Below are 23,373 nucleotides of genomic sequence, written 5' to 3'. Positions count from 1 at the left end.
ATTATGCCCCCCACAAAACTCCTCAAAGCCTGAATTGTGTCCCCCAAGTTTTACGTATTGGAAACTTAGCCCCTACTGTGACTGTTAAGAGAGTGGAAAATAATATTATGGTAATTGAAAGGTGGAGCCTAAAGAGGTGGTTGGATTGTAGGACTGTACAGTAGTGAATGGATTAAAAATGGTGGTCAGGGGCATGGTTCTGAGGGCTTCCTCTCTCTCCGCTCTCTTTGCTTCTACCATCTTGCAATATGAGACCCCTGGGTCGCTGTTGCCACCACCAGATGGACTTTGGACATCCCAGCCCCAGAAACCGTAAGCAATAAATTTCATTTTCTTTACAAATCACTCAGTTCTGTGTACTTTGGTATAAGCAACAAAACCAGACTAATACAAATAGGTTTTCTCTAATCTTCAAAAGCCTTGGCTAAATAGGTATCCTGGTGCCCATTTCATCAGGAGCGAAACCGAGCTTCTGACAGGGGAAATAACTCGCTCCAGGTTTCACACTCACATCAGAGGACAGCAAAGCCTGCAGGCTCTGGCTTCCTTCTGTTTAGGTCTGTCTCCTTGTATCTTCCTCTCAGTATGGCACCCAAGCCCTGCCATGGTACCCCAACCCCTGTTGGGTTCTGGCCTCTTCCCCTTCCTGAACTCTGTGAAGCTGTACCCTAGGCCAGCTCCGGGGCCTTTGCACGTACTGTCCCTCACCTGGAGCCTTCATTTCCCACTTCACCTATCTTCTCCCCTTCCTTCAAGGATGCCTGAAAGTTCCTGATCACATTCATTGCGGTGTTTGCTGTCAGGTTAGTTTCTTCTGAATTTCTGTCTCCTCCCACCCACCCCAGACCTTAGAGCAAATGTCAGTCTGTCTTGTTCTCAGCCGTGTCACCAGTGCCTAGCACAGTTCCTGGCACATAGTAGGTACTCAACAGCTATTTGTGGAGGGAAGGGATGATCTTATTTGAGTCTCATGGCAACTCTGTGAGGTGAACCGGGCTGAGCTGCTCTCTCCCATTTCACAGATGAGGAAAGTAAGGCCCAGGGAGGAAAGGGGCCGGTCCAGTCCCCTGTAATCTGTGGACACAGCCAGGCCTGGGTGACTGTGCTCCTGACACCCCTCCAGACACCGTGATGTGAAGGGGCAGGGGACAGCTGAGGGAAGGGGCATCAGCCAGACAGGGGGCTTCCAGCTTCCATCCGCCACCCTGACCCCCAGATTAGAATCAACAATCATGGCCTGTCTCTGCTCCTCCCCTGCCCAGGACACAGTGGGGAGGCCAAGGAGGTTGATAAGGAAGAAAGTAAGCCCTGCTCAGAAAAGACAGGGGTGGCAGACACTGTGGCTGCCAGCAGGAAGGTCCTGTCCCCTGCCCGCAGGCTCAAGTTCACCTTAGCAGGGTCCAGCAGGGACAGTGAGCTTTATCTTCATGTGTGAGTTTCAAGCACTGGCCAGCTTGCACTCACCACGTACATGCGTATTTAATTATTTTTCTTTCACCTTGGGCATGAGGGAACCTAAGATCAAGATAAAACATGCTCTGAAGCAGGTGATTTGGGTCCAAAGCCACCTCTATAACCCCTCATCGTGTGACTTTAGCCAAGTGACTTCACTTTTCTGGGTCTCAGTTTCTCCACCAGTAAAAGAGGATGATGATAATAAAACCTACCCATAGTATCGTGATGAGGCTTCCAGGGATATTCTAAGGGACGTTGTTTGTGTGGTGCGTGGCATAGAAGACTAGTTAGAGATGACACCACAGAGAGCTCACCGTGTACAGGTCCTGTCCCAGGGCCCTTACAATTTACTAAGCCCTCACAGCGGTTTTAGAGGCTCTGCTGTTATCCTGTAAGGGGCAGAAGCTGGAGTTGGACCCAGCTCACTGCTGAACCGGAGGGCCGAACTGGTTAACCACGTTACCTAGAGCGGCCACTGCATGCTGGGCCTCATATTCGGTGCCACAGAAACATAAAGGTCAAGTGGAAGTGGCCTGAACCCCAGACTAAGAATCACGGAGCAGAGGAGGAGCTGCAGAAGAACTGAGCTTGGCGAAAAGAACGCTGAGCAGGTCCTTGACCCAGATTTATGCAATAACAGGATTTCAGTGACTTTTAGATTGAGGCGATCAGTGATTTCTCTCCTGCATTGTGTAGATTGGGAAACTGAGGTCTAGAGAGGGGCAGGAGTTTGTCGAGCTCCACAGGGAGTCAGTCAGAGGTGGCTGGATCCACTCTGTGGTGGGCACCAGAGTGGGGCTGTATCTCCGAGGCAGGTCCCCAGAAGGCACCTTCTCCCCGCACTTGCCCCTTGCTCCCTGCGCTGCAGCAGCACTGGCCTCCTTGTGGTTCAAGTCAGCACGTGCCTGACCACCTGGTACTTCCCACCTGCTGCGCCCTCTAGTGGGCCTCGTCCTCCCACAGCTCTTCTCCTGGCTGACTCTCACCTGATTGGTCCTCTATTTACATATCACCTCTTCAGAGGGGTCTCCCCTGATCGTCCTAAGTTGGACCTTTTGTAATTCTCTTATTTCTAACTGCTGCTTTTTGTCTTCACTTGCAGTATGTTATTTAATTGGTTAATTTGGTCTTTTAAACTCTATCTAATTTGGTTTTGGCCACTCTCCCTGTAGCCTGTTCGGCTCTGTGAGCCCAGGACTGCGGACGTTTGTCACGTTAAATGCTCCATCTCCATCACCCAGCAGGCCCTTGGCCTAGCAGGTCCTTCTTGCATAGTTGCTGTGTGAGTGAATGAGTGCACAGAGGAATGAGAACGTGAAGGATGTGCCGGGCCTGGATGTCACCATCAGGCCGAACTCTCGTGACTTGCCTGGGGACCGGATCCCAGACTCCCTGTTCTGCAGACGGGAAAGAGGCTCGGAGAGTTCTCCTGAGGTGGGTCAGGAATGTGACAGGTGCTCAAGGCCATTGGGCCTCGCTGCTCTCAGGCCACATGAGAACCTCAGCTGCATAATCCCACATTGACCTGACTCAAGGTAGTAACACATTTATGCTAGACATGGCCTGGTCCAGACCCCACTCTCCGAGGGGCTGTTCCATCAGAGGATGCTGATGCTGGTGTTGCCAAGGCAACACTGTTAGCTTTCCAAAGCATCTTTAAAAGGGGGAGGTGAAGGCCACACAGACACTGAAGGGAAGGAAAACTCAAAGAAAGGGGCCAAATCCCCCAGCCCCCGAGTGTCTCCTGATGCTGGCCATCCCCTTCCTCTGACAAAGGGCCACTTTTTAGCTCACCCATGGTTGAGGGGTCTGGGTGTACACAGTGAACTCTCTCCTCAGGGTGGAATTGCCTTTGCTGGGAGCATGCAGAGATCTCAGGGACAAAGTGTTCTGCTTGTCTGGCTCCATTGGGACCTGTCAGGCACCAGTGGGAAAGACAGACTGTTCTTGGAGTCCTTTCCAGAAAGATCTCTCTGCCTCTGTCAGTTTCTGTGCTAGATGCCAAGATGCCTCCAGAGAGCTCTGGAAGAGGCAGCAGCTCATAGACACAAGTACATTGGTGGTGATGATTGGCTGTGCCACCTTAGATGTGACTTGTTCCCTCTCTGAGCCCTAATTTCTTCATCACTAAGATGTGGAGAGCACTGGTCTGATGTAGGGAGACGCAGCAAGGGTTTTTGCAAAGGAACCTGCAGGTGCGGGTACTCTAGAAGCCAGGTCCTGCAAACTGTGGTCCCCAGGAGACACAGCCTGGGTCCAAAGCTATACCAGCCATGTCCCCACTGGCCCTTGTGTTGCCTGGGGGCATCTGGCTCATCTTGTCTGCAGCATCGTGAGTGAGCATCACTGTCAGAAGGGCTTCTGGAGGTTGTCAGGTTCTTCATCCTTTTTGCACAGATGGAAAACTGAGGCTCAGAGGCCAGGGGTTCTGCTCCAGTGGCAGAGCCAGGACTGAGAACCAGGGTCTGACATCCGTGGGCAGGACACAGCTATGTCTTTGACAATCTGAGAAAATGGGGATGAGCTAGAGAATGGGGCCAGGATGTGGGGGCAGGGAGGCTGGGAGAGGGGACAGAGATGGAGAGAAGAGAGCTGGAGTTAGAGACAGGGAAGGAGGAAGAGTGAACACCTGCTCCTGCCTGCCCAGCATCTCTGCTTCCTGAAGACATGACTTCGGTGGGACTGACCCCACCCCTGGTCCCAGGCCTGATCGTGTGATGCAGGTCTTGCCAATCAGAATCACATTAAATGTAGGGATGGATATAAACCATTTCTGCCTGGAGAGAATCATTCTTTGGCAGGAATGCTCTGCTGGGAGGACATGAGACTGCAGCTGCTGTAGCCATTTTGTCATGAGGGACACTGGCTGAGAGTGAAATCTGCACGGCGGATGGCAGGGCTGAGAGGTGGAGGGGACATCATTGCAGAGCCTGGACCTACCATCGGTTGAATGCACTGTTACACTTCCAGGATATGGACTCAGTCCATCCTTAGGATGGAGTTTCTATCTTTTTCCTTAGGACGGAAGGTGAGAAGGACTAATGCATATTTAAGAACAGGTGTCTGAGGGTGACCCTAATCCCCTCCTGTCCTGTTGAGACCTGAAGCGCAGACAGGGATTTGGGCCTTCAACCACCCAGATGAGTTCTGGCCCCAGGGCTCAGAGCCATGCTCTGTCTCCTCTCCAGCACGCAGCCAGCCTATGAGCTCTGCAGTGCAAAAATAAATTCTGTGGCTGCAAAAGCAAAATGCCTTTTCCTCACCTGGGTACAGGTGAGGGGGTGGCATGCATGGGGTGGGGGATCGCCTTCCTCGGTCCTTTCACCTCTTGGGGAACTAACATTTATTAGGCAGCTGCTTCAAGCCAGGCTCTGTGAAGAAGTTTACATACATGGTCTCATGTCCTCGTTGCCACAGCCCAGCGAGGAGAGAGTGTCATCCTCTCCACTTTATAGACATAACAACGGAGGCGTTTACAATTAACAAGATACCCGAGGCTTTGAAAGTCTGAGCCACTGGCCTGGGGTCACAGAGCTGGAGCAGAAGTGCATCCTGGTGGTAGGGCAGGTGTGGTCCTGGCTGGGCCTGGGTGTTGGCTGATGACGACAGGGCCGTTGTGGCCTCATTAGGGCTGAGATGGTGACGCAGTGAAGGTGGTGGGTGGCAGAGTGGCTGTGGCCCTTTTCTGACTCCATCCTGTGAAAGAAGCTCATGAGGAGCCTCTGATCTCCTAAACTGTCAGAGGAGGCAGGGAGGAGGGGGCTGGGGTTCTGGCTCGGAGTCCGGAAGGCTTGCACCTGGGGACAGATGTCCTGCCCAAAGGTCTCTGCACTTGAGCCTGGGTGAGCTGGGGTTACAGGGAGTCCTGAGGGCAGGTGCACAGGCAGAGATCCCACTTCCTGCAGCCAGAAGGAGGCTTTGAGGACATTAGCCCATAGCACAGACAGGGACTAGTTCTAGACCCTTCCTCAATGACAGTGTGTGACTGTTTTAACTGAAAGCTTCCTTCCAGTTGTTTTTAGAGGCTGTCTGAGGCTGTCACTGTGGCCCATGTAGCCAAAATGGATGAGTTCAGCTGAGGATGGGGATGGGGATCTAGGGCTCCCCCTCATGACAGGTGAGGAGTTGGAGAAAGTTGGCCACTGTAGCCCCTTTGTGGGCAGTCACAAGGCACACGACCACATTAAAGGCTCTGACAAGTCCTGCAGCAAAGAATGCCTAGTCGCGTTTATTTCACCTGCTGTTTTCTCTCAGTAAAAGTGATTCTCTGCGGAACACCCCCTAGGACATGCTGGTGGTAAAGGAGTCCCTGTCAGATGCCCTGAAGCTCCTGAGAAACCAGGTCTGAGCTCCAGACAGTGGAGCCCGGAGCCGTGGAGAGTGGAGGGGAAACAGTGACTACAATAGGGGGTGGTGCAGCCCTTGTGTCCTTGAAAAGAAAACTCAAGGACATCTCAAGGTGAGGGCAGCTTGGAACAGAAGATGGCCTTCTGCCAACCCTGGGGACAGAATCTGTCCTCCATCTGGCAGCTTCCTGCCTGTAAATGCCTGCCCTCCCCTCGCCTGCAATCCCACCGCTGGTCATGTGCTCCTCTGAGGTGCCAGGTTAGCTGTTCCCAGCTCACTCAGGCCATTGTGACCATCGGACTGGCTGGGGGTCCCTGCAGGGGGAAGGAGGGAAGAGGGAGGAAGGGTGCTGCAGAGGCAGGGACCCCTGAACACCCAGCATTTCACAGACTGAGGGGAACAGAGAGGCAGGTGACTCTTCTGGACTTCTCGGGCAAGGAGGGTTGGCTCAGGAGACTCAGGGTGTTGAGGACATGATCTTGGCACCGTGTCCTGCACTTGTGTCTAACTGTCCAGGGGATACTCATCCAGGCTCCTCCTGTGTGGTCCGGCATCCAGGCCCGGCTGTTTGCTAGACACCCACGCGACGAATCATCATGCGAGTGGCACGCAGCGAGTAGCTGGGACCCCGGATGGAGAACCAGCGGATGCCCTTGAGATTACGCGTGTCATCACCAACTTCAAAGTAGACGCCGTTGAGGTTGGAGAGGCCGCAGGCATCAAACCACCACCCTGGTGGAGGAGAGAGGAAAGAGGCTTTGGGAAGTGGGGCCCAGCCAGATGGATGATGGCAGCCCCTGCACCCCAAAGAGAACGAAGACTAATCAGGGCTGTTGCCTCCTGTGGGAAGCCAGCTGCACGGGGCTGGGTGGGCGTGTGTGTGTCTGTGTGTGTCTGTGTGTGAGGGGCACTCCCAGTCCTTCTGCACAGCCGGGGCCTCTGGAGGGCAGCAGTGGGCCCCTCTGCTCCTCCTGGCCATCTACCCAGTCCTCTGTGTCCTGCCTTCCTCCCTCACTGACCCTCTCTCCTTGGGCCTCCCCAGCGAGGTCTCCTGTCACCTCCCCACTGGTTTTCAGGGCTCTCTGTCCCTCTCTCAGTCTCTCACACAGGGGGTTTGTCTATTCTCTCTCTGATGGTCTCTGTGCCCATGTCTGTCACTCTGTGTGTTGCCCTCCAGTTGTGTTCGTCTTGCTCTGAGGGTGCCTGTTCCTCTGTGTCTGGTCTCTGTCGCCCTGTCTGTCTCTGGGTCTCTCTGTGTCTCACACTCTGTGCTGTCTCTGGCCTTTCCCTGGGTAGCATTTCCCTCTGCGTCACTCACTCTGTACTTCTGTGTCCTGGTGCAGTGCTCCATCTCCGCTGTGCTGTCTCTCTCTGCCTCCATCTGTCCCTGCTTCTGTGTCTCAGGAGTTCTCTCTTCTTATCTCTGTCCTCCCCTCTCTGTCTCTGCCTCTCATTCATCCCCATCTCCCACTCTGTCCTCTGTCCCCACTCAGGGAACTCTGCCTGAGCCATAGTTGGTGTGGAGCTGTCCGCTCCGCCTCCCACTGGTCTCCCCCATCCTGGTCCTGCTTGGGGTGGGGACTAATCAGACATTATGTCTCCCCTGGAGCCCCATCCCCAGTGGCCCTGCAACCTGGTCTCACTGGGAAACTGGTGGGGCCAGCTCTAGGAGGAGGCGGGACCCTGGAGGGGACCTGCTGGGGAAGGTATGGGTGGAACACAGGCGGGTGAGCCTGTGGTTAGGCAGAGCTCTGACCTGCACCCACCTCCAGACATCGTCGGGATGCAAAGGAATTGGGGGAGGAAAGGGGGGGGTGATCATTCAGGTGAGCCCATGGGTGGGAGAGGTTCTGACCTGTACCTACCTCCAGAGAGCAGCAGGGCACAGTTGCAGTGGCAATTGTCATTGTCTTTGTCGTGGGTGCTGAAGTTGGCCTCCGTCAGAAACAGATTGTTCTGGTTCCATGATGAACCTCCGTACCCGCTCAGAGAAAGCCTGGATACCACCCAGAGGTGGTGATGGGAGAAGAGCCCAGAGTCAGGCTGGGGCTGTGTTGAGGAAGGGCCTCCCCAGGGGCTTTGTCCCAGGCTGGGTTTCCCTCCAGTTGTGTTTGGGCCATTTCCCCTCCTGAATTGTGCTCCCTGCCTGCTGCCTGCGGGGGACAGAGCACATGCGTGTGCCACGCCTCCCTCATCTCCCTGAACCTGGGCCTTGGAGGGGAGTGAGAATGACCTGGACAAAGTCAATGACAAGGATAATGACTGCATTTGTTTTGAGCATCTACTATGTGCCAGGCATTGTTTGAAGTGCTTTGCAGGGCTTAGCTCAGTCTCGTTTCATCGCCACATCACCCTGTTCTTCCCATTTTACCCATGAGGAAGTAGGGATCCCATGATCCACAGAAACCTGCCCAGGGTCTCAGAACGACTGAGGGTCAGAGCCTGATTCCAGCCTGGTGTGGCCTGATCTGGGAGTCTCCATGCATTGTGCTCCCAGCTGGCTGTCCTGCAGTCGCAGCCCCATCACACCTGCTCACATCCACCCACCTCTTCCAAGAAGCCTTCCCTGACCACATAGCTCTGTACCCGGGGCACCCCCAGCCATGTGACATCGACATCTGCCACCAGCTGGGGGAGGGTTTTCATTTCTTTTCCAAGCTCTGTGGCCCAGGTGGGCATGTCCAGGCCTACATGGAGGTGATGGCCATTGGATCTGGAGGGCAGAGCACCTGCATTCAAATCCCAGCTCTGCCACTCTATAGCTGCATGGCCTTGGGAAGTTCGCCTCTCTGAGCCTTGGTTTCTTCATTTGTAGAAGTGGTGACAACAGTGACACTAACAGTGACAACCTCGTGCATTGTGTGCAGCCTCAGCGTGTGATGTGCGCAGAGCAGCGTGCTCATGGTGAGTGCTCAGCACACATAGGGCTCCTTGTTATTTGGACTTAGCAGCTAAAGCAGGAGCTGGTTGGGGAGCAATTAGGAAGGTCCCTCTGGGAGGAGCAAGTGGATGGCAGATGTGACCAGGGCGGGGCCTGGGAGATTCCCACAGAGGTGTCCAGAGGGAACGTGGGGCCTGCCTATGTGGCACTCAGTCCCCACACCTCTCACCCATATGCTTTGTCTGTCTGTGGTGAGGTGGGGCATTGCCCTCCAGGTCCAGATGGCTGTGACCATCCGTGAAGGCTTATCTGTGCCCATAACTGTGCCATCCTGAGCTCACATGGCTTCTGGTGCAAACCACCTGCAAAGAGGACTGCCTGGCCAGAGCTCCCTGGGGTGGGGACAGGCAGGCTGGCCCAGGTACTCATGTGGTCCCGGCTTCTCCTTGTGGCTCCCTTTGAGGGCTCAGCGATGTCAGCTCAAGGTCAGTTTCAAGGCTTAGTCTGTTTAGGTTCACTTGCAGTCCGGGTGTGGGTGGAATCAGGGCTGCACAAAGGCAATTGATCTCATGGGCTCAGTCCAGCAACGCCGGCCTCTGCACTGTCCCCAAGTCCTCAGTTCAGGCTCTGCCTCTCTTCCCTTCCCCTCTGGAAGCAGAGTGGGGATGTGTAATCTCTGGGGGGCACCCATGTTGTGGACCAGGAGCCCCACCTGACCCATTATTCAGATGAAGTTTAAGCTCGTTCATATCTCAGGCCTGAGGAAACCCAAAGAAATACATGAGTCTCCTGGGGATACCAAGTTACACATATGAGGTGTGTTTTCTGTGTCCATGGATATATGTGTAAGTCTGTGCATCTGCAGTTGTGAGGATTTGCATTGACGCACTTGCCTGCATGAGGATGAGTGTAGGTTTTGAGTTGCTGCTGCAGTACCTACGGTGGGTCCGAGTGTGGGCTCTGGAGTCTTTGTGTCCGGTGTTATGTGCACGTGTTTACCTGCAGGGGCATCTGGGAGGCACGTTTGCTCACATGTCTGTGCTTGGTATGTGCTTGTTTGTGTAGTTCTGCACTTGGAGAGTGTGTGTGCTCTGTAGGCCTAAGTGTGTACCCCAGTCGTGTGTCGAGCCCCTCTACGGTACGTGTCTGTCTGCGTGTGTCTCTGTGCATCTGTGCATGTATCTTGCACTTGTAATTGGGTCTGGGTGTGGGGGCACTTCTGGGAGGTATGTGCCCTGTATGCACATGTGCCTGTGTCTTTTCTGTGCCTCCCCTCATCCCTCCATGTGGGCCACTTCCTCTGCAGGCTTGTGCATGCACCCTAGCTGGACTCCAGAAGGTCCCATGACTGCCTCTGACAAATAAGGGTGCCCCTCCCTCCCCAATGCCCATTCCCCTGCTGCTGAAAGCCCACCCATCCTGACCTCTGGGATTCCTTGTGGGGACACTCCTTGAAGAGATTTCCAGCAAGGCTGAATGAAGACTGTGGCTGTGGAGGAGATTCTGGCATCATATAAAGAACCAGATGACATGTGAGGTCCTTTTCAGCCCCGTAAGTGTCTATAAATCCAACTCTACCCTGACGCAGAGATAGCCAGGGCCCAGGGTTATTTTCAGATCCTTGAGTATCTCAGAGAGGTGACATCATGATGGGGAGACACCATGAGTTTTGGCAACAGGGAGAACTGAATTCTAACTCTTCCCTTTGGGTAGGCCTTTAAGCTCAGTGCCTCAGTTACCATATTAGTAAAGCAGATACAGTAATACCTGCCTGAAGGTGTTGTGGGGAGGATTTAATGGGAGTGTTGTGCCTGGAACATAGTAGTTGCTCAACAGATGCTCTGTCATTTTCCTAAACACACCAAGTACCTGACTGAGGATGGGGTGGGAAACTTGGATGATTCTACACTATCCTCATATTTAAACTCATGCTGCTGTTGAAGAAGCAGAGGCACAGAAAAGCTAGAGCTTGACTTCCCCAAGTTCACAGTGCAAGCTGGAGCAGAGCCAAAATGAGCCCAGGTTTCCCAACTCCCAGCCCGGGGACATTTCCACCTCACCCAGGGCATAGGGCAGGCTGGGAAAATCACCTCTTTGATTTTAGTTCTTTGTAAAATGTCTGACTTGTGGTGATTGACCTTGGAAGGCCCCTTCCTCCTCTTGGGCTGTTGGCTTCAGTGACATTCTCTCCACCCCACCCTGAAGGCAGGATGTGCTGAGTGCTAACCAGCCACCTCCAGATCTGGTGACAAGCACCCAGATGGGAGACAGATGGTAGAAACAGGAGACACCCAGGGACTGAACCTTGGTGCAGACTCTAGCCACGACTTGTGAGACTCTAGCCCACCCACTGGCCTGGGCCCGATCTCACCTGTACAGCTGCCCCTCGCTGCCCAGCTGGAAACTCTCATACTGGGCGAAGGCCTCTCGGCCTTCCCAGTCTTGTAGCTCCACACGCAGAGAGTAGGCTGCCCCGCTGGTGAGCTGGTGTACCACCTCATTGCCCAGCCAGTGCTCCCAGGCTGGGTCTCCGAAGCCCTACAAGGAGGGGAGGGTTAGGTGGGCTGTGTGCCAAGGACAGGGGCTACTCCCCTGGCTCAAGAGCTGGGTGGGCCAGGCTCCAGGGTCGCTTATCCAAAACCACTGTGCCCAATGATCAAGTTCAGAAGTCCAGTGTGGGCAGGCCCAAGGGCAAGAGCCCCACACCTCCTAGAGGAAAAAGACTAAGACTTTTGTAAATGTAAAAGCCTGTTAAAAATAATTGAAATCACATTTCTCTGATGCTCAAGATCAGGCAAAACTAATCTGTGGTGATAGAAGCCAGAACAGCAACTACCTTTTGTGGAGTACTGAGTTTGAGGGGGCGCAAAGGGTTGCTTTGGGTTGTGGGTACACTTCAAACTTGTGCACTTAGCATGTGTATTACACCTGATTAGAAAATTAAAGAAAAGATTTTAATGAGCTATGGAAATGGTCGGGCAAAGTTTGTGCAGTGACAGGGCAGCTACTGCAAAATGTCAGCAGCATAGAAATGCAAAGCTAAGAGCGCCGGTAATGTCTTGTCACCATATCCCGGGTCAGAAAAACAATTCAGCACCAAGGACAGGGGCACGCCTGAGCCCTGCTCCCCATTGCAGCCATGGTGTGCTGCTGACGAGCCTAATGGTTACCGTTCAGCACTCTGTTGTGCGTTGCTGCATCTGAGCATCGTACTTCTTTTTGGCATTTTAATGATTTTTTAAAACTTAATTGCATCAAGAGTACTCATAACTTATTTGGTATTTATTTTTAAGTATTTATCAAAAGAACAGCAAGCAGACGCAATAATACTGCTGTATTACTTTGTGGGCATCATTTTCTTTTTCTTTTTTGCTTTCAGAAATGTTAAGAGCTTTTAAGTCAGCTTGCCCCAAATCCTTTATTCGCAATTTAAATAAAAAATTGGAAGACAATAGGCACTATTTTTCTTCTCCTAAAATGCATGTGGTCTTTGAGCCAGCAATTCCACATTAAAGAATGTTTCCTGCAGGTGTGGTCACAGGTGTGCAACAAGACAAGTAAATTCATTTAACCAATGTAGTCAGAGGTCAGTGGGGGAGGATTTTTTTTTTTGTCCTTTCCTTTGTATTCTTTTAAAAAATTCTTTTAATAACGTATATGTATTATGTTTTCCAAAAATTATATTAAAATAAAGTTAAACTTTCATTTTTAGGACATATGTCAGAACTTTTAAAAAGAGTGTTCAATTTCAGGTCACGGGGTCTCAGAAAGCGAGTGTGCACCGGGTAAATCTGTTTGAGGGTGGTCAGCTTGACGTGAGCTGATATTTTTCTTGGAAAGAGTGACAGCAAACCGGTCCCTGCCAACAACCCAGCCCCACCCCATGTTTCTTGGCTGAAAAGCTGCTCCTCAGGGCAGCGGTGTTACCTGTTTGTAATCCTCCCAGTTCCGCTGGAAATTCACGCTGCCGTTCTCACGGCGCTGGATGAGGGTCCACCCGCCTCCACTGGCCTCCATGTCACAGAACACCTGGAGGGAACGGGGGCGGGGGGTGCACAGTTGGAAGCTCTTGGAGGCAGCCAGATGCCATGTCTGGGCCGGCCCAAAAGTGACTTGGCTGATGGACCTGCAAAGCCTAACAGTGAACCTGGTGGTCCAGGGCATCGGAAAGATCCAGGCTCAAATTCCCCATCATTACCGTCAGTCATCTAAAATGGTGGGTATGATGCCCTCTCAGAGCCCTCCTCTCCTCGTTTGTAAAATGGGGGTGTGCATACCTTAACCTCTCTGGGCCTCTGTTTCTCATCTAAAAACTGGGGCTCTTGTGAGAATTAAATGAGATCAGTCATGTAAAATGTTTACAGGAACAGGGCCTGGCACATGCTAGGAACTAACGAGATGGAGGCTTTTTACTCGCTACTAAAGCACCGTTGCTGTAAGGGTTTAATGTCAACAGGGGTGAAGTGCTTAGCTCACAGTGTAGACTCAGGAAATGCCAACATGGATAAGGTAAAAAGAGTTCTTTCTCTCACAGAGCTTGCCATCTATCACAACAAAATCTATCAGCCTAACCTTTGTTCACGTATTATTTTTCCAGTCAGTTCAGTACATGTTCAATGTTCAGTGGACACAAACTTTGTGCCTTGTCCTGTACTAGATGAATCATGAAGAATCAGATAAATCAACCCTCAGGACTGACTCGGTCTGGAGGAGGCTATAATAGGACAGACAGACAGACCATCGATTGCGAACTTTTGAGCAGCTATAAGGAGGGGGCCCAAGAAGGAATCACTGGGCATCCTGGAAGGCTTCATGGAAGAGGTGGCATTGGCAGAGGACATGGAATGATGATCTGCCTGCCAGGTAGACACAAGTGGGAATGTCATTTGCAGTGGAGAGAGCAGCAGGAGTTGGGGCTCTCAGATGGGAAAGGCCTGCTAAGGGAGAGAAGACAGTGGCATCTGCTGCGGGGTAGCAGAGGCTGTAGGAAGGGAAACTGAGGCCCAGAGTGGGTAAGAACGAGCTAAAGGCAAGTGAATCAAAATAAAGCTGGGGTTTGAGCCCAGGTCCCCTCCCAGGCCAGCTCTTCCCCTTTATCAGTGCTCCCAAATTTCAGCCATTCACACCTTCCTGAATTCTACCGTAGCTGAATTTATTTCATTTCACATAGCATATTTACTGAAAAAGAAGTCTTTTTCTATAACTTAAATAAACAGTTAGAGTAAATGTAGTTTAAAATAAACCTTATCAGTACCATAAGTGAAAAACTAGTAACATTTGCCTTTATTTGGGTAATTTTGAAATTAAATATAATAAAACAAAACAATGTTATAAAATTCCAGCTGGAAATGTCTGAGACCTCGTAGTTGCAGGGGAATTTAGCAGCAGTGTGAGGAGTGTGACTGACAGTCTGGAGACAAACTGAGCCATGCTCCTTGATGTTTTCCCAAGGGATGGAAGAAAATTGCAAAATGGATCATGAGGTGGGAACACTGGCTGATTTGTCCCCAGACTCTTCCCCTACTGGGCCAGGCCACAAAACCCCTCCTGGCATCCACACCCTCCTGCGACCTCCCCCTATGTGGTGACTGCACCTTAAGGCACAGGGCAACCCTGGGAGCCTCTGACTGAAGACGATGGGGCCTCTACCAATCCCGGTCCCTAATTTCCCAGGGAAAGGAGCAGAGCCCCAAATCCTGCCTTCATCTGGACTACACAGAAGCCACAGATTCACTTCTTTGTGCTCAGCCTCTGGAATTTCAGGGTTTATTTGTCATGTCAGCTAGCATCGCTGGAACCAACACAGATCTTTCCCCCCCTATTCCAGTTAAAAGCATATCTAGAGAAGAAGCATGCAAAGGATATACTTCCACCTCTGTGACTTGTGCTTGCCCCCACGATCTGAGCCCTCACTGGGTCAGGGCTTCCGAAGGCAGGGCCACGCCCAACTTCTTTGGTAAGTCAGATGTTGGACAAAGCCTGATGCTGATGGGGGAACATGGAGTCTGTCTGGGAAGTCCCTTCCTCAGTAGCCTCTGACAGCCTCAGTCCCCAAGGAGTCTCCTAACCTTCCTGGGCTCTGTCATATTGGCCACATGGATGGTGTAGACGCCACTGGCAGTGGCCCCAAAGCGCCGGATCTCCGAACAGTCCTGGAACACCTGCTCAGCTGCCCTCACGGGGGCTGCAAGAGCAAAGCAAAAGTCAGTCAGAGGTGAGCAAGGAGAGAGGGAAGGGACCAGGTGGGCACACCTGCCTGTTCTGTTCCAAGTTCTGGGTTAAGAGGTGCTGGGGACATGGAGATGAATCAGACCTGGGTCGGTTTCCTAGAGGAGGTGACAGAGAGCTGAGACCTGTACAGTGGGCAGTTTGTCCAGGTGGAGGAGGCGAGGGTGTTGCAGGCAGAGGGAACAGCATATGCAAATGCTCTAAAGTGAGGACATTCTCAGTGTGTGCAGGGGACAGATTGTGGGAGGGGAACCAAGGCTGGGCCAGGGAGAGAAAATGACTCCAACCGTGAGACCTGAGCCAAGGCCAGAGAGAGCTGTGGCTGTTTGTTGAAACCAAGAGGTTAGGATGAGGCTGGCAAGGAGAGGACCCGGAAGGAAGAGGAGACAAGGCTGAGATTCCAGCAGGGCCAGGTGAGCCTTGAGCGCCAGGCTGAGGAGCTGGGACTGTCTGCACTGAGGACGAGCACTCTGGCCAGCATGTGGGGTGGGGAGTAGATTTAAAGAGTGTGGGGAGGGATGTGATCCAATGCAGGTAGGAAAGAGACCCGGCTGCTAGGCTCTTTTGGGAGAGGGTTATTGGGGGTGAACTCCATGTGAGTTGCTCCCTCTTTCAGAGACCCAGACACTGAGGTCCAGGAGTGAGGTAACTGGTCCAAATCACACACCAGATGGGGCAGAGACTTCCCTCCTTGGAGCTCCTTTGGATAGATGCCCCGGGGTCTTCTCCATAGCCCACCCTTTCAGGACTTCCCTGCAGCTCTGGGCACGGGCCCCTCATTCTGCCTTCCCTGGGAGCCAACTGGCCTTAAACGGGCCTGTGTTCTTTGTTCTGGATGGCACAAGATGAGGACAGTATTAATTTAATGATCAAAACCCACCAGGGTTTTAGGGTCCTCCATGCCTGGCCTGGAAAAAATTGACATTGACAAACTGCAGGGATGTAAAATCCCATCTCTGGCTTGTTTAGTGGAATCCAAATAGAGGTTTAGGTCATGATTTCACCAGAATCCGATCTCTCTGGGTCGGCCGGTAGGTACAGAAGGATGGAGGCTAATAATCCAGGTGGATGGGCGTCATCACCAGTGAGGGATCGGGGGGCAAAGAGAGGCTGAGACTTTCTGTTTTGGCCTCACACCTGAACTGTGGATCCCAGATGCTGGGAATGGGGCACCTGTGTGAAGGAGGCTGTTGTTCCCATTTCACAAGTGAGGTGACTAAGCCTCGGAGTCCATCCCAGCCTGGCATAAATATGGCTGCGGGGGAAGTGTCCCACCTTCACGGCCCCACCTGTCAGCACACCCTGGCTCCCCATGGTCCATGAGCAGCTGGAGTCCAGACAAGCAGGGGAAGTTGCTGGGCTAGAGATGAGCACAGAAGGGCCACATTTTACCAGAGAGGCAGGGGCAGGGCTGGGAGTTGGCCTGAGATTTCCAGCCACCCTTTCCAAGGCACTGTCCCCTGTTGTCAACAACAACAGTAACAGTAAAAGAAAAACACCCACTTCTTATTGTAGTGTTTTGTAGGTGCCAGGTACTGCGAGGGGCATTTTGGGGCCAGAAGAAATATTTTGGGGGGCCGTAAGTATAGGATGAACTGGTATTGATATGCAATGCAGTTTGACCCCAGCCTGGTTCCCCTCTGAATCTCTTGCCTGGTAATTTGTACCAGTTTTGTCCCCTTTTGGCCAGCAGCAGTAGAAGCCCCTTCTTGGGTCTTTCTCACTTAGCCATTTTCCAATCCAGCGTTCCAGTGGCAACTTCCTAAAAGCAGTCTCCCCTTTCACAAGCCTCCCATGCCCCCCACTGGCCTCTGCTTAAAGTCACCTCTACTTAGCACAGCCTTTAGGCCTTTCATGGTCTGGAAACATCAGCGACACTGCTAGCAGAGCCGCTGGCACATAGCAGGCACTCCAGGAATACCTATATCCTTCTCTTTCCTTCTGGGTCCCACAGACACAGGGGGTTAGGCATTTTTGGTAGTGGCAGGAGCCATGACTATGCTATTCACTGTGGTATCCCCAGCAGCCAGCACTGAGCCTGGCACACCTGGGTGCTCAGTAACATTTGTTGACTGAATGTTTGAAGCTGGAACCAGGAATACACTGAGCACGCCACGTGGGTCCCACTAGAAGTCAGTGAAGGCCGAGGAGCAGCTGGAAGCCAGGGCCAGCGATGCCTCCTCACTTCTGTTTGTTCCTCTTGGATCTTGGGGCAGGGCATTAAGTTTACAGAACTCCTCGGATTGTATCGAGTCTATTCTGTAGCTAGGGAAACTGAGGCCCAGGGAGAGGTAGGGCAAACCCAAGCAAGGTTTGGATGGTGAATCTTGGAACCCAAATTTATCAGTCTGGGCTGCTTTTGTCCTTGTTATTATCATCACGTCCATTAACCAGATGGGGAAACTGAGGCCTGAGAGGCACAGGGGCATGCCCAAGGTCACCCATAGTCAGGGGGCAGAGTTTGTATTGGCTCCTCTTAGGAGTGTTAATTGTTGTTTCCCTTATTATTACTATTTTTTTGTTATTTCTATTTTGCAGATGGTCAGAGACAGCGTCTGTCACCATGATAAGTCCTAGTTCCAGAGTGAACAGGAAGGGTAAGGAGGGTCTCTGTCCCCTATCCACCCTCCCTCCCCTTTCCCCTGTGTCAGAGCTCGTGGGAATCTCTCACCTGAGCCTTGTGCTGAGAGGCCCACCAGGCCCTGTAAGGACTTCAGCAGCTGGAGCTGCCAGGTGTGCAGGAGACTGGTGTTGCTGAGGAAGGCACGCAGGGTGTGCTCCAGGACGGAGGGGGTGCCATTCTGGAGGCTCAGTAGGTGCTGCAGCTGCTCCTTCTGGATGCGGAGGCTGTCCAGCTCGGCCTGATGCTGCGTCTCCAGGGCCTGCAATCGTGTCTCTAGGTCGCTGTGGGGTGAGGGGGCACAGAGGTGAGCCTGCCTTCCCTGCTAAGCATTCACCCTCACGGCGTTCCCCTGGGTCCTTGCATGACTCAGCAGTAGAGACCCATGTGGAGGCTCAGGGAGATAGAACGTTGTGCCTGGGCTTATGTAGCCTAGTACTCTGGGCCCACTGTAGACACAGATTGAGGAGGGGAAGCAAGAGAACCCCGGCCCTGGAGGAACATGGATTGGGGTCCAGTAGAGGAAAGACGCTGAGTGATGGGAGCCATGCCAGCCACCAGGTTGCCATTATCAAATGCCAAATATGCTCGCCCTTTGAGCCAGCGGTCCACTCTCAGGAGATATCCTCCATGGGACATGGGAAAGAATGCCCTTGGGGGATCGCTTGTAATAGGGATGAACAGAGCAACCTAGATGCCCAACAGTCGGGACGGGCTGAATCTGTTCTGTTTTGCGGTCCCTGGAAATGTTCTGCAGCCACAAAGTGGAAGGAGGTGGAGCACATTTGCACAGAAGTGGAAAGATGCCCATGAGTCGGGGTGGAACGACCCTGCCACAACAACGCCTCTCAGCTAACCTCACATGTGAGAAGATAAAAAAGAGAGACGCTAAGGTCAAGGGTTCAGATCCCCTTATCAACAAGCTGAGGGGGGAAGAAAAGAGAGCGAGAGACAAAATGTAACACGTAAACGTAGAGAGATTCCAGTGAACACATAGGAGAAGGCATGGCCAGACACGTGGAAAGGCCACAGGGTGCCCGTGTTTGAAGCAATGTGACCACAGGCCCGCTAAGAGCTGGGACCTCTGCAGAGCAGTTTGCGTGGATGGAGATGGAGAGGAGGGAGATGTGGGGGTGGACGGGAATACATCCACTTTTCTTGTGTACAGTTCTCTGCTGTCTGGTGACTTAAGCATGAGGCACTTTTGTACAAAAGAGGAGGTTTAAGAAGGATGTTTTGACGTTTCCCCTTTTGGCATTTTATTCTCCAGATTTACTCACATGTGTGTGAAATGAGATATGGAAATGCTATTCGCTGCATCACTGGCTGGATTAGAGAAAGACTGGAAACAACCTCAACATCCATTAATTGGAGGGGGATTGGGGACATAAGTGCAGGGACAGCCGGACAGTGGAACATTACGAAGCTGGAGAAGAGAACGGGCAAGCCGTTGTGCAATCATACAAGGACCACTTCCAAGACAGCTGAAGAAAAAATGAGTAGAAGAGCGGTGCGCTGCATTTGGGCTTAACGAGGATAAAAGGGGGACTGCATAGATGCTCCTCCACTTCCGGTGGGCTACACACCGATAAACCATCAGAAACTGAAAATGGATGGAACACACTCGGCCTACCAAGCACCTTAGCTCGGCCTGGCCTGCCTGAAACACGCTCTGCCACTTCCATCCGCCTGTGGCTGGGCAGAGTCTTCATCACAAAGCCTGTTTTATAATAGGGGTTGAATATCTCACGTCCTGTGGTCAGTACTGTACAGACAGTGAAAAACAGAATGGTCGTTTGGGTAAAGGAGGTTCGGTTTCTGCTAAACACGCATCGCTGCTGCACTGTCGTAACGTTGAGAAATCCTAAGTTGAACCATCGTAAGTGGGGCCGTCTGCAAACATGTGTTTGCATGTTCGTATGAAACCCTGGAACGTCAACGTGTAGCGCAGAAGCTGCGCAAGGACAGGGACGTGTCCGCTTGTTCACTTCTGTGTCCCCAGTGTCTGTAATCGTGCTGACACGTGGAAAGAGCTCAGAAATAAGTGTTAAGAAAATGAGTGGAGGACACAGAAGGAACTAGGAACAGTGGCTCCCTCTGGCTTTGGTGGGTCAGTGAGGGACAGTGGAACATTGAGAGGGACAGGGCTGTAGGGACAGGGCTGAGGGACAGGGCTGGAGGAAGACGCTTTACTCTGTGTCTGGTTGTGCCAACTCATTCTCCAAAGTGAGAAAATGAGTCTAGCCAGGGCAGAAGGAATGTCCCCTGGACCCCAAATTGCTTCACGAAGAGGGAGCATTTGGGCACACTCAGATTCTAGAATTCTATCTGTCTTCAGGGCCAAGAGTTGATTGATGACATCCTCCTTTCTCACTGATTTCTAGGCACTGTGACAGTTCAGAGAGATTGAAAGTGTCCCAGTCCTTGCCACCCAGACCTTGTGGTGGGGGAGTAAGAAAAAGGACAGGAGGGCAGTCCTTAGGGCCTAATCCTGCCCCAGCATGTGAGTAACAGTAACATTCGCCCGTCCATAGGCCCGTGGCTCGTTCAGTGTGTGGTTCTGCCTCCTCCAGAACCTGACCTTGGCAGCGTTTTCTGTGCTCTGCTAGAATCCAAGATGGAATCAGCCTCAGATGTCAGATTTCTCTGCCTTATCTATACCCTCTGACTATTTTTTTCTTTGTAATTTAAAGAGTATTCCTCTGATACATATTTTCATATAAATACAAACTCTCTGAAATTATCTGACAGCTCAGACAAGAAACTGGGAACTGCGGTTGCTTCTGGGAAAGGGAAACAGGATGAAATACGATTTATTTGCTTGCAACTAAGTAAAGCCAATTAAAATTTACAGAGTGAATTGCATGGGATGTATATTATATCTTAATACAGCTATTAAAATTTACACAATAAAGGAAGAAAGGAAGGAAGGAGAAAGAAATAGTCAAGATTCCTGTCCTCTGTCCCCACCCAGTGTTGTGCAGCCAGGCCCTGTACTTGCCTGGTCCCCAGGCGCAGCCAAAGCCCAGCCCCAGCACTCACCCTCCATGACAGCTTCAGTGTGGACTCCAACCCTGGTTTTAATCCTTACACAGCCCGGGAATGGTCCCAGCTCCAGCTCTAGCCCTAGCTCCCAAAACTGTCTCTAGTCCCAGCCCTAATCCATGCTCCTAGCTCTGGCCCCAGTCCCTACCCCAGACACCAGCTCAAGTCCATCTTCCACTCTTAGCTTCAGTCCCAGTCCCAGCCCTGGCTCTGGTGCTATCCTGTGTCCCAACCTTTCCTCCATCTCCAGCCGCTGTCCTGGCTGGTGCCATGCGCCAGCACCCACCTGTTGCGGCCCTCCAGCTGGTGGAGGTCATGGCCTTGCAGGAGCAGCTGCCTCTCGAGCTGGCTGGTGGATCTTGAGTTCTCCAGCAGCTGGTTCTTCATTCGTGACATCAAGTTCAGGACCTGCCCCGGCAAGCAGAAGGGGATGTGGGCCACATGAGCCCCGCAGGAGCCCCGCCCAGCCGCTGTCCACCTGCCCGCAGGCCCTGCCACTCCTGAAGCTTGCTGACCCATTCCCAGGCTCTCAGTCATTAGTTCCTGGGGCCACTCCTCCTGCCCTTCCTCCCCTCCCCGCAGGCGCTGACCGAGCTCATGATCTGCTTCTAACTTGCCCCCCCATCACTGCCCATGGCAGTTCCCGTCCTCCTGCTGCTGAGGCCTGACCCCCACATCCTCTGCATCAGCCAGTGCTGTCAGCTCCACCTTCCACATGTGCCTGGCCACTTTCCTCTCCGTCCACAGCCTCCGCTCTGGTGCTGGCCTCTATCATCTTTGGTGTCCTGCACTGACCTCCTCATAAGGCTCCTTGTCCCCTACAGTCCATTCTCTACTCAACAGCCTGAGGCAGCCTCATAAATGTTTCCTCTCTGCTCAAAATCTTCCTGTGGCTTCATCCCCTGCAGTGGAAAAGCCCAGTCCTCACCATGGCCTGCAAGGCCCTAGGATGAGATCTGTCCTCATTTCCTCCCTGGTCTCTGCCTGCCACTCTCCCCCTGGGCACTGCAGCACACAGGCCTCATTGATGTTCCTGGAGTCTGCTAGCCCAGTGCCACCTCCGGGCTTTTGCACGTGCTGTCTCCCTGTCTGGAAGGCTCTTCCAGTAAGCCTGGCTGCAGGCCTACTCTCAGTGTCCTTCCTGGTCCTGCTGTGTGAGCCCACAGCTCTCATACCTCCCACCCCTCCAGCACACCCCACCCATGCTGTGTCCTGCTTAGCATTGTCACTGTCTAAATAAGCATGCCATCTGTCCCTTTCATTTTCTAAGTGAGCTCACCCTTATGTGTGTTTGCCTGTTTTCTTTAGTCCTATCAACTAGAACAAAGCATCTCCAACAGTGTCTGGCTCCCAGCAGGGGCTCAACAAACATGTGCCTGTTTCTCATTCCTGTTTTCATCCACTCATTTCCCCACCCCTCTCTCTTAGAGTCCTCAGCCCCCTGAGGTCTAATGAATTATTCAGGACCCTCCTCCCCTGGTGCACTGTCAGACCCCTGAGGGCAGGGGAGTGTGCTGCTTCACCCCTCAGCCCAGGGCCATCACAGACCTGGGCACTGGAGTCACAGAGACAGAAAAGCCAAGCCCAGTGTCTGCATCGCTCACCATCCTACCCACTAGCTCATGGGCTGAAGAAAGATAATTTTGTGACAGGCTCTTCAGGGAGGAGGGGACCAGGGGGCTATAGGCCTATAGGAGGTCTTGATCCCACCCAGGGACAGAGGTCAAGGCAAGATGACCTGGGCTGTGAGCCACCTGGCTGGCCACAGGCCTCTCTGTGCCCACTTGCTCATCCTCTGTTACCTGAGCCTCCATGTCGGTCAGCTTGCGGGTCTGTGCCATGGCATGGTTCAAGAGTCTGGTGCCAAAGTCTAGCATGATGGCCATCTGGTTCTGGACCATGTACTGCTGGGCCCGTACCAGGTCTGACGTCAAGTTCATCTTGATATATCTCTCCAGCTGCAGGGAGACCATGGGCTGGTGTGAAGGGGTAGGAGCTGGGGGAATCCTCCTGTCCCTCTCTCATGTCTCCATGGAAGGGCACAGAGCAGCCAAGAGAGACCTCCCTGGCTCAGAGCACATCAGGCCAGGCCCTGGCCTTCCTGCCTCCACCCTTATCCCATGCACAGTCCATCCTCCACTGGGCAGCAAGAGAGATTGTGTTAAACCTAAGTCAGGGCACATCCCTCCTCTTCTGAAACCCTCCCAGGGTCCCGTCTCACTCAGAGGAAGAGCCACAGCCCTCACCACGCCTGCAGGTTCCTCTGCGACTGCGCCTCCCACTGCCACGTGCGTTTCCTCTCCTGTTCCTCCCTCCCTGTGCTGCAGACGCAACCTCTAGGACATCCCTCCAGCACAGCAAGCACATGCCCACCCCAGGTCTGTGCACACGCTCTTCCCTCTGGGACCCTCCCCAACCCCCATCCCGCTCTGCAGGGCTCGCTCCCTCATGTCATTTCAGGTTTCTTCACCCCTCTTGTCACTCCCTGACTTTACACTCCATGTGTCCTTGCCCACCATCTGTCTTACCCTCTAGAATGTCAGTTCCATGAAGCCGGGCAGCTGGCCTCGTCACCACTTTATCTCTTTATCACTGTGTCCAGCCCAATGCTTGGTACACAGTGGGTGCTCGATAAATACGTGTGCAACGAACTGAAGGAAAAGGCGGGGCAGCAAGGTCAGAGCAGAGCCCTGGTCTCATGCCCTGTGCCCAGCTTCCCGGGGCTGAGCCAGCCAGCAGGGAGCGGGCACACATCCTTCCCGTGTACAAGGTTTGCGGGTCCACCCGCCAAGCTGTG

At 52.8% G+C, this 23,373-nt stretch overlaps 1 protein-coding gene across 1 annotated transcript in view; it reads right to left on the bottom strand.

Moving 5' to 3' along the window:
* Window positions 1-6,373: 6,373 nt before the first annotated feature.
* Window positions 6,374-23,373, bottom strand: part of LOC134371531 (angiopoietin-4-like) — a 54,620-nt gene continuing 37,620 nt past the window's right edge. The window contains exons 6-13 of the mRNA XM_063088382.1: window positions 22,379-22,534; window positions 20,863-20,984; window positions 17,583-17,815; window positions 14,752-14,867; window positions 12,611-12,712; window positions 11,055-11,221; window positions 7,668-7,798; window positions 6,374-6,534 (exon numbers count right to left, since the gene is read on the bottom strand). Of these exons, the coding sequence (XP_062944452.1) occupies window positions 6,374-6,534; window positions 7,668-7,798; window positions 11,055-11,221; window positions 12,611-12,712; window positions 14,752-14,867; window positions 17,583-17,815; window positions 20,863-20,984; window positions 22,379-22,534 (1,188 nt within the window). The remainder of the gene's footprint in view (window positions 6,535-7,667; window positions 7,799-11,054; window positions 11,222-12,610; window positions 12,713-14,751; window positions 14,868-17,582; window positions 17,816-20,862; window positions 20,985-22,378; window positions 22,535-23,373) is intronic.

Source organism: Cynocephalus volans, chromosome 1 (genome assembly GCF_027409185.1).
Source record: "Cynocephalus volans isolate mCynVol1 chromosome 1, mCynVol1.pri, whole genome shotgun sequence".
In the NCBI taxonomy this organism is placed as follows: domain Eukaryota; kingdom Metazoa; phylum Chordata; class Mammalia; order Dermoptera; family Cynocephalidae; genus Cynocephalus; species Cynocephalus volans.
The sequence above is the reverse complement of the archived record's forward strand: the minus strand, read 5'-3'. Positions and strand labels throughout refer to the sequence as shown.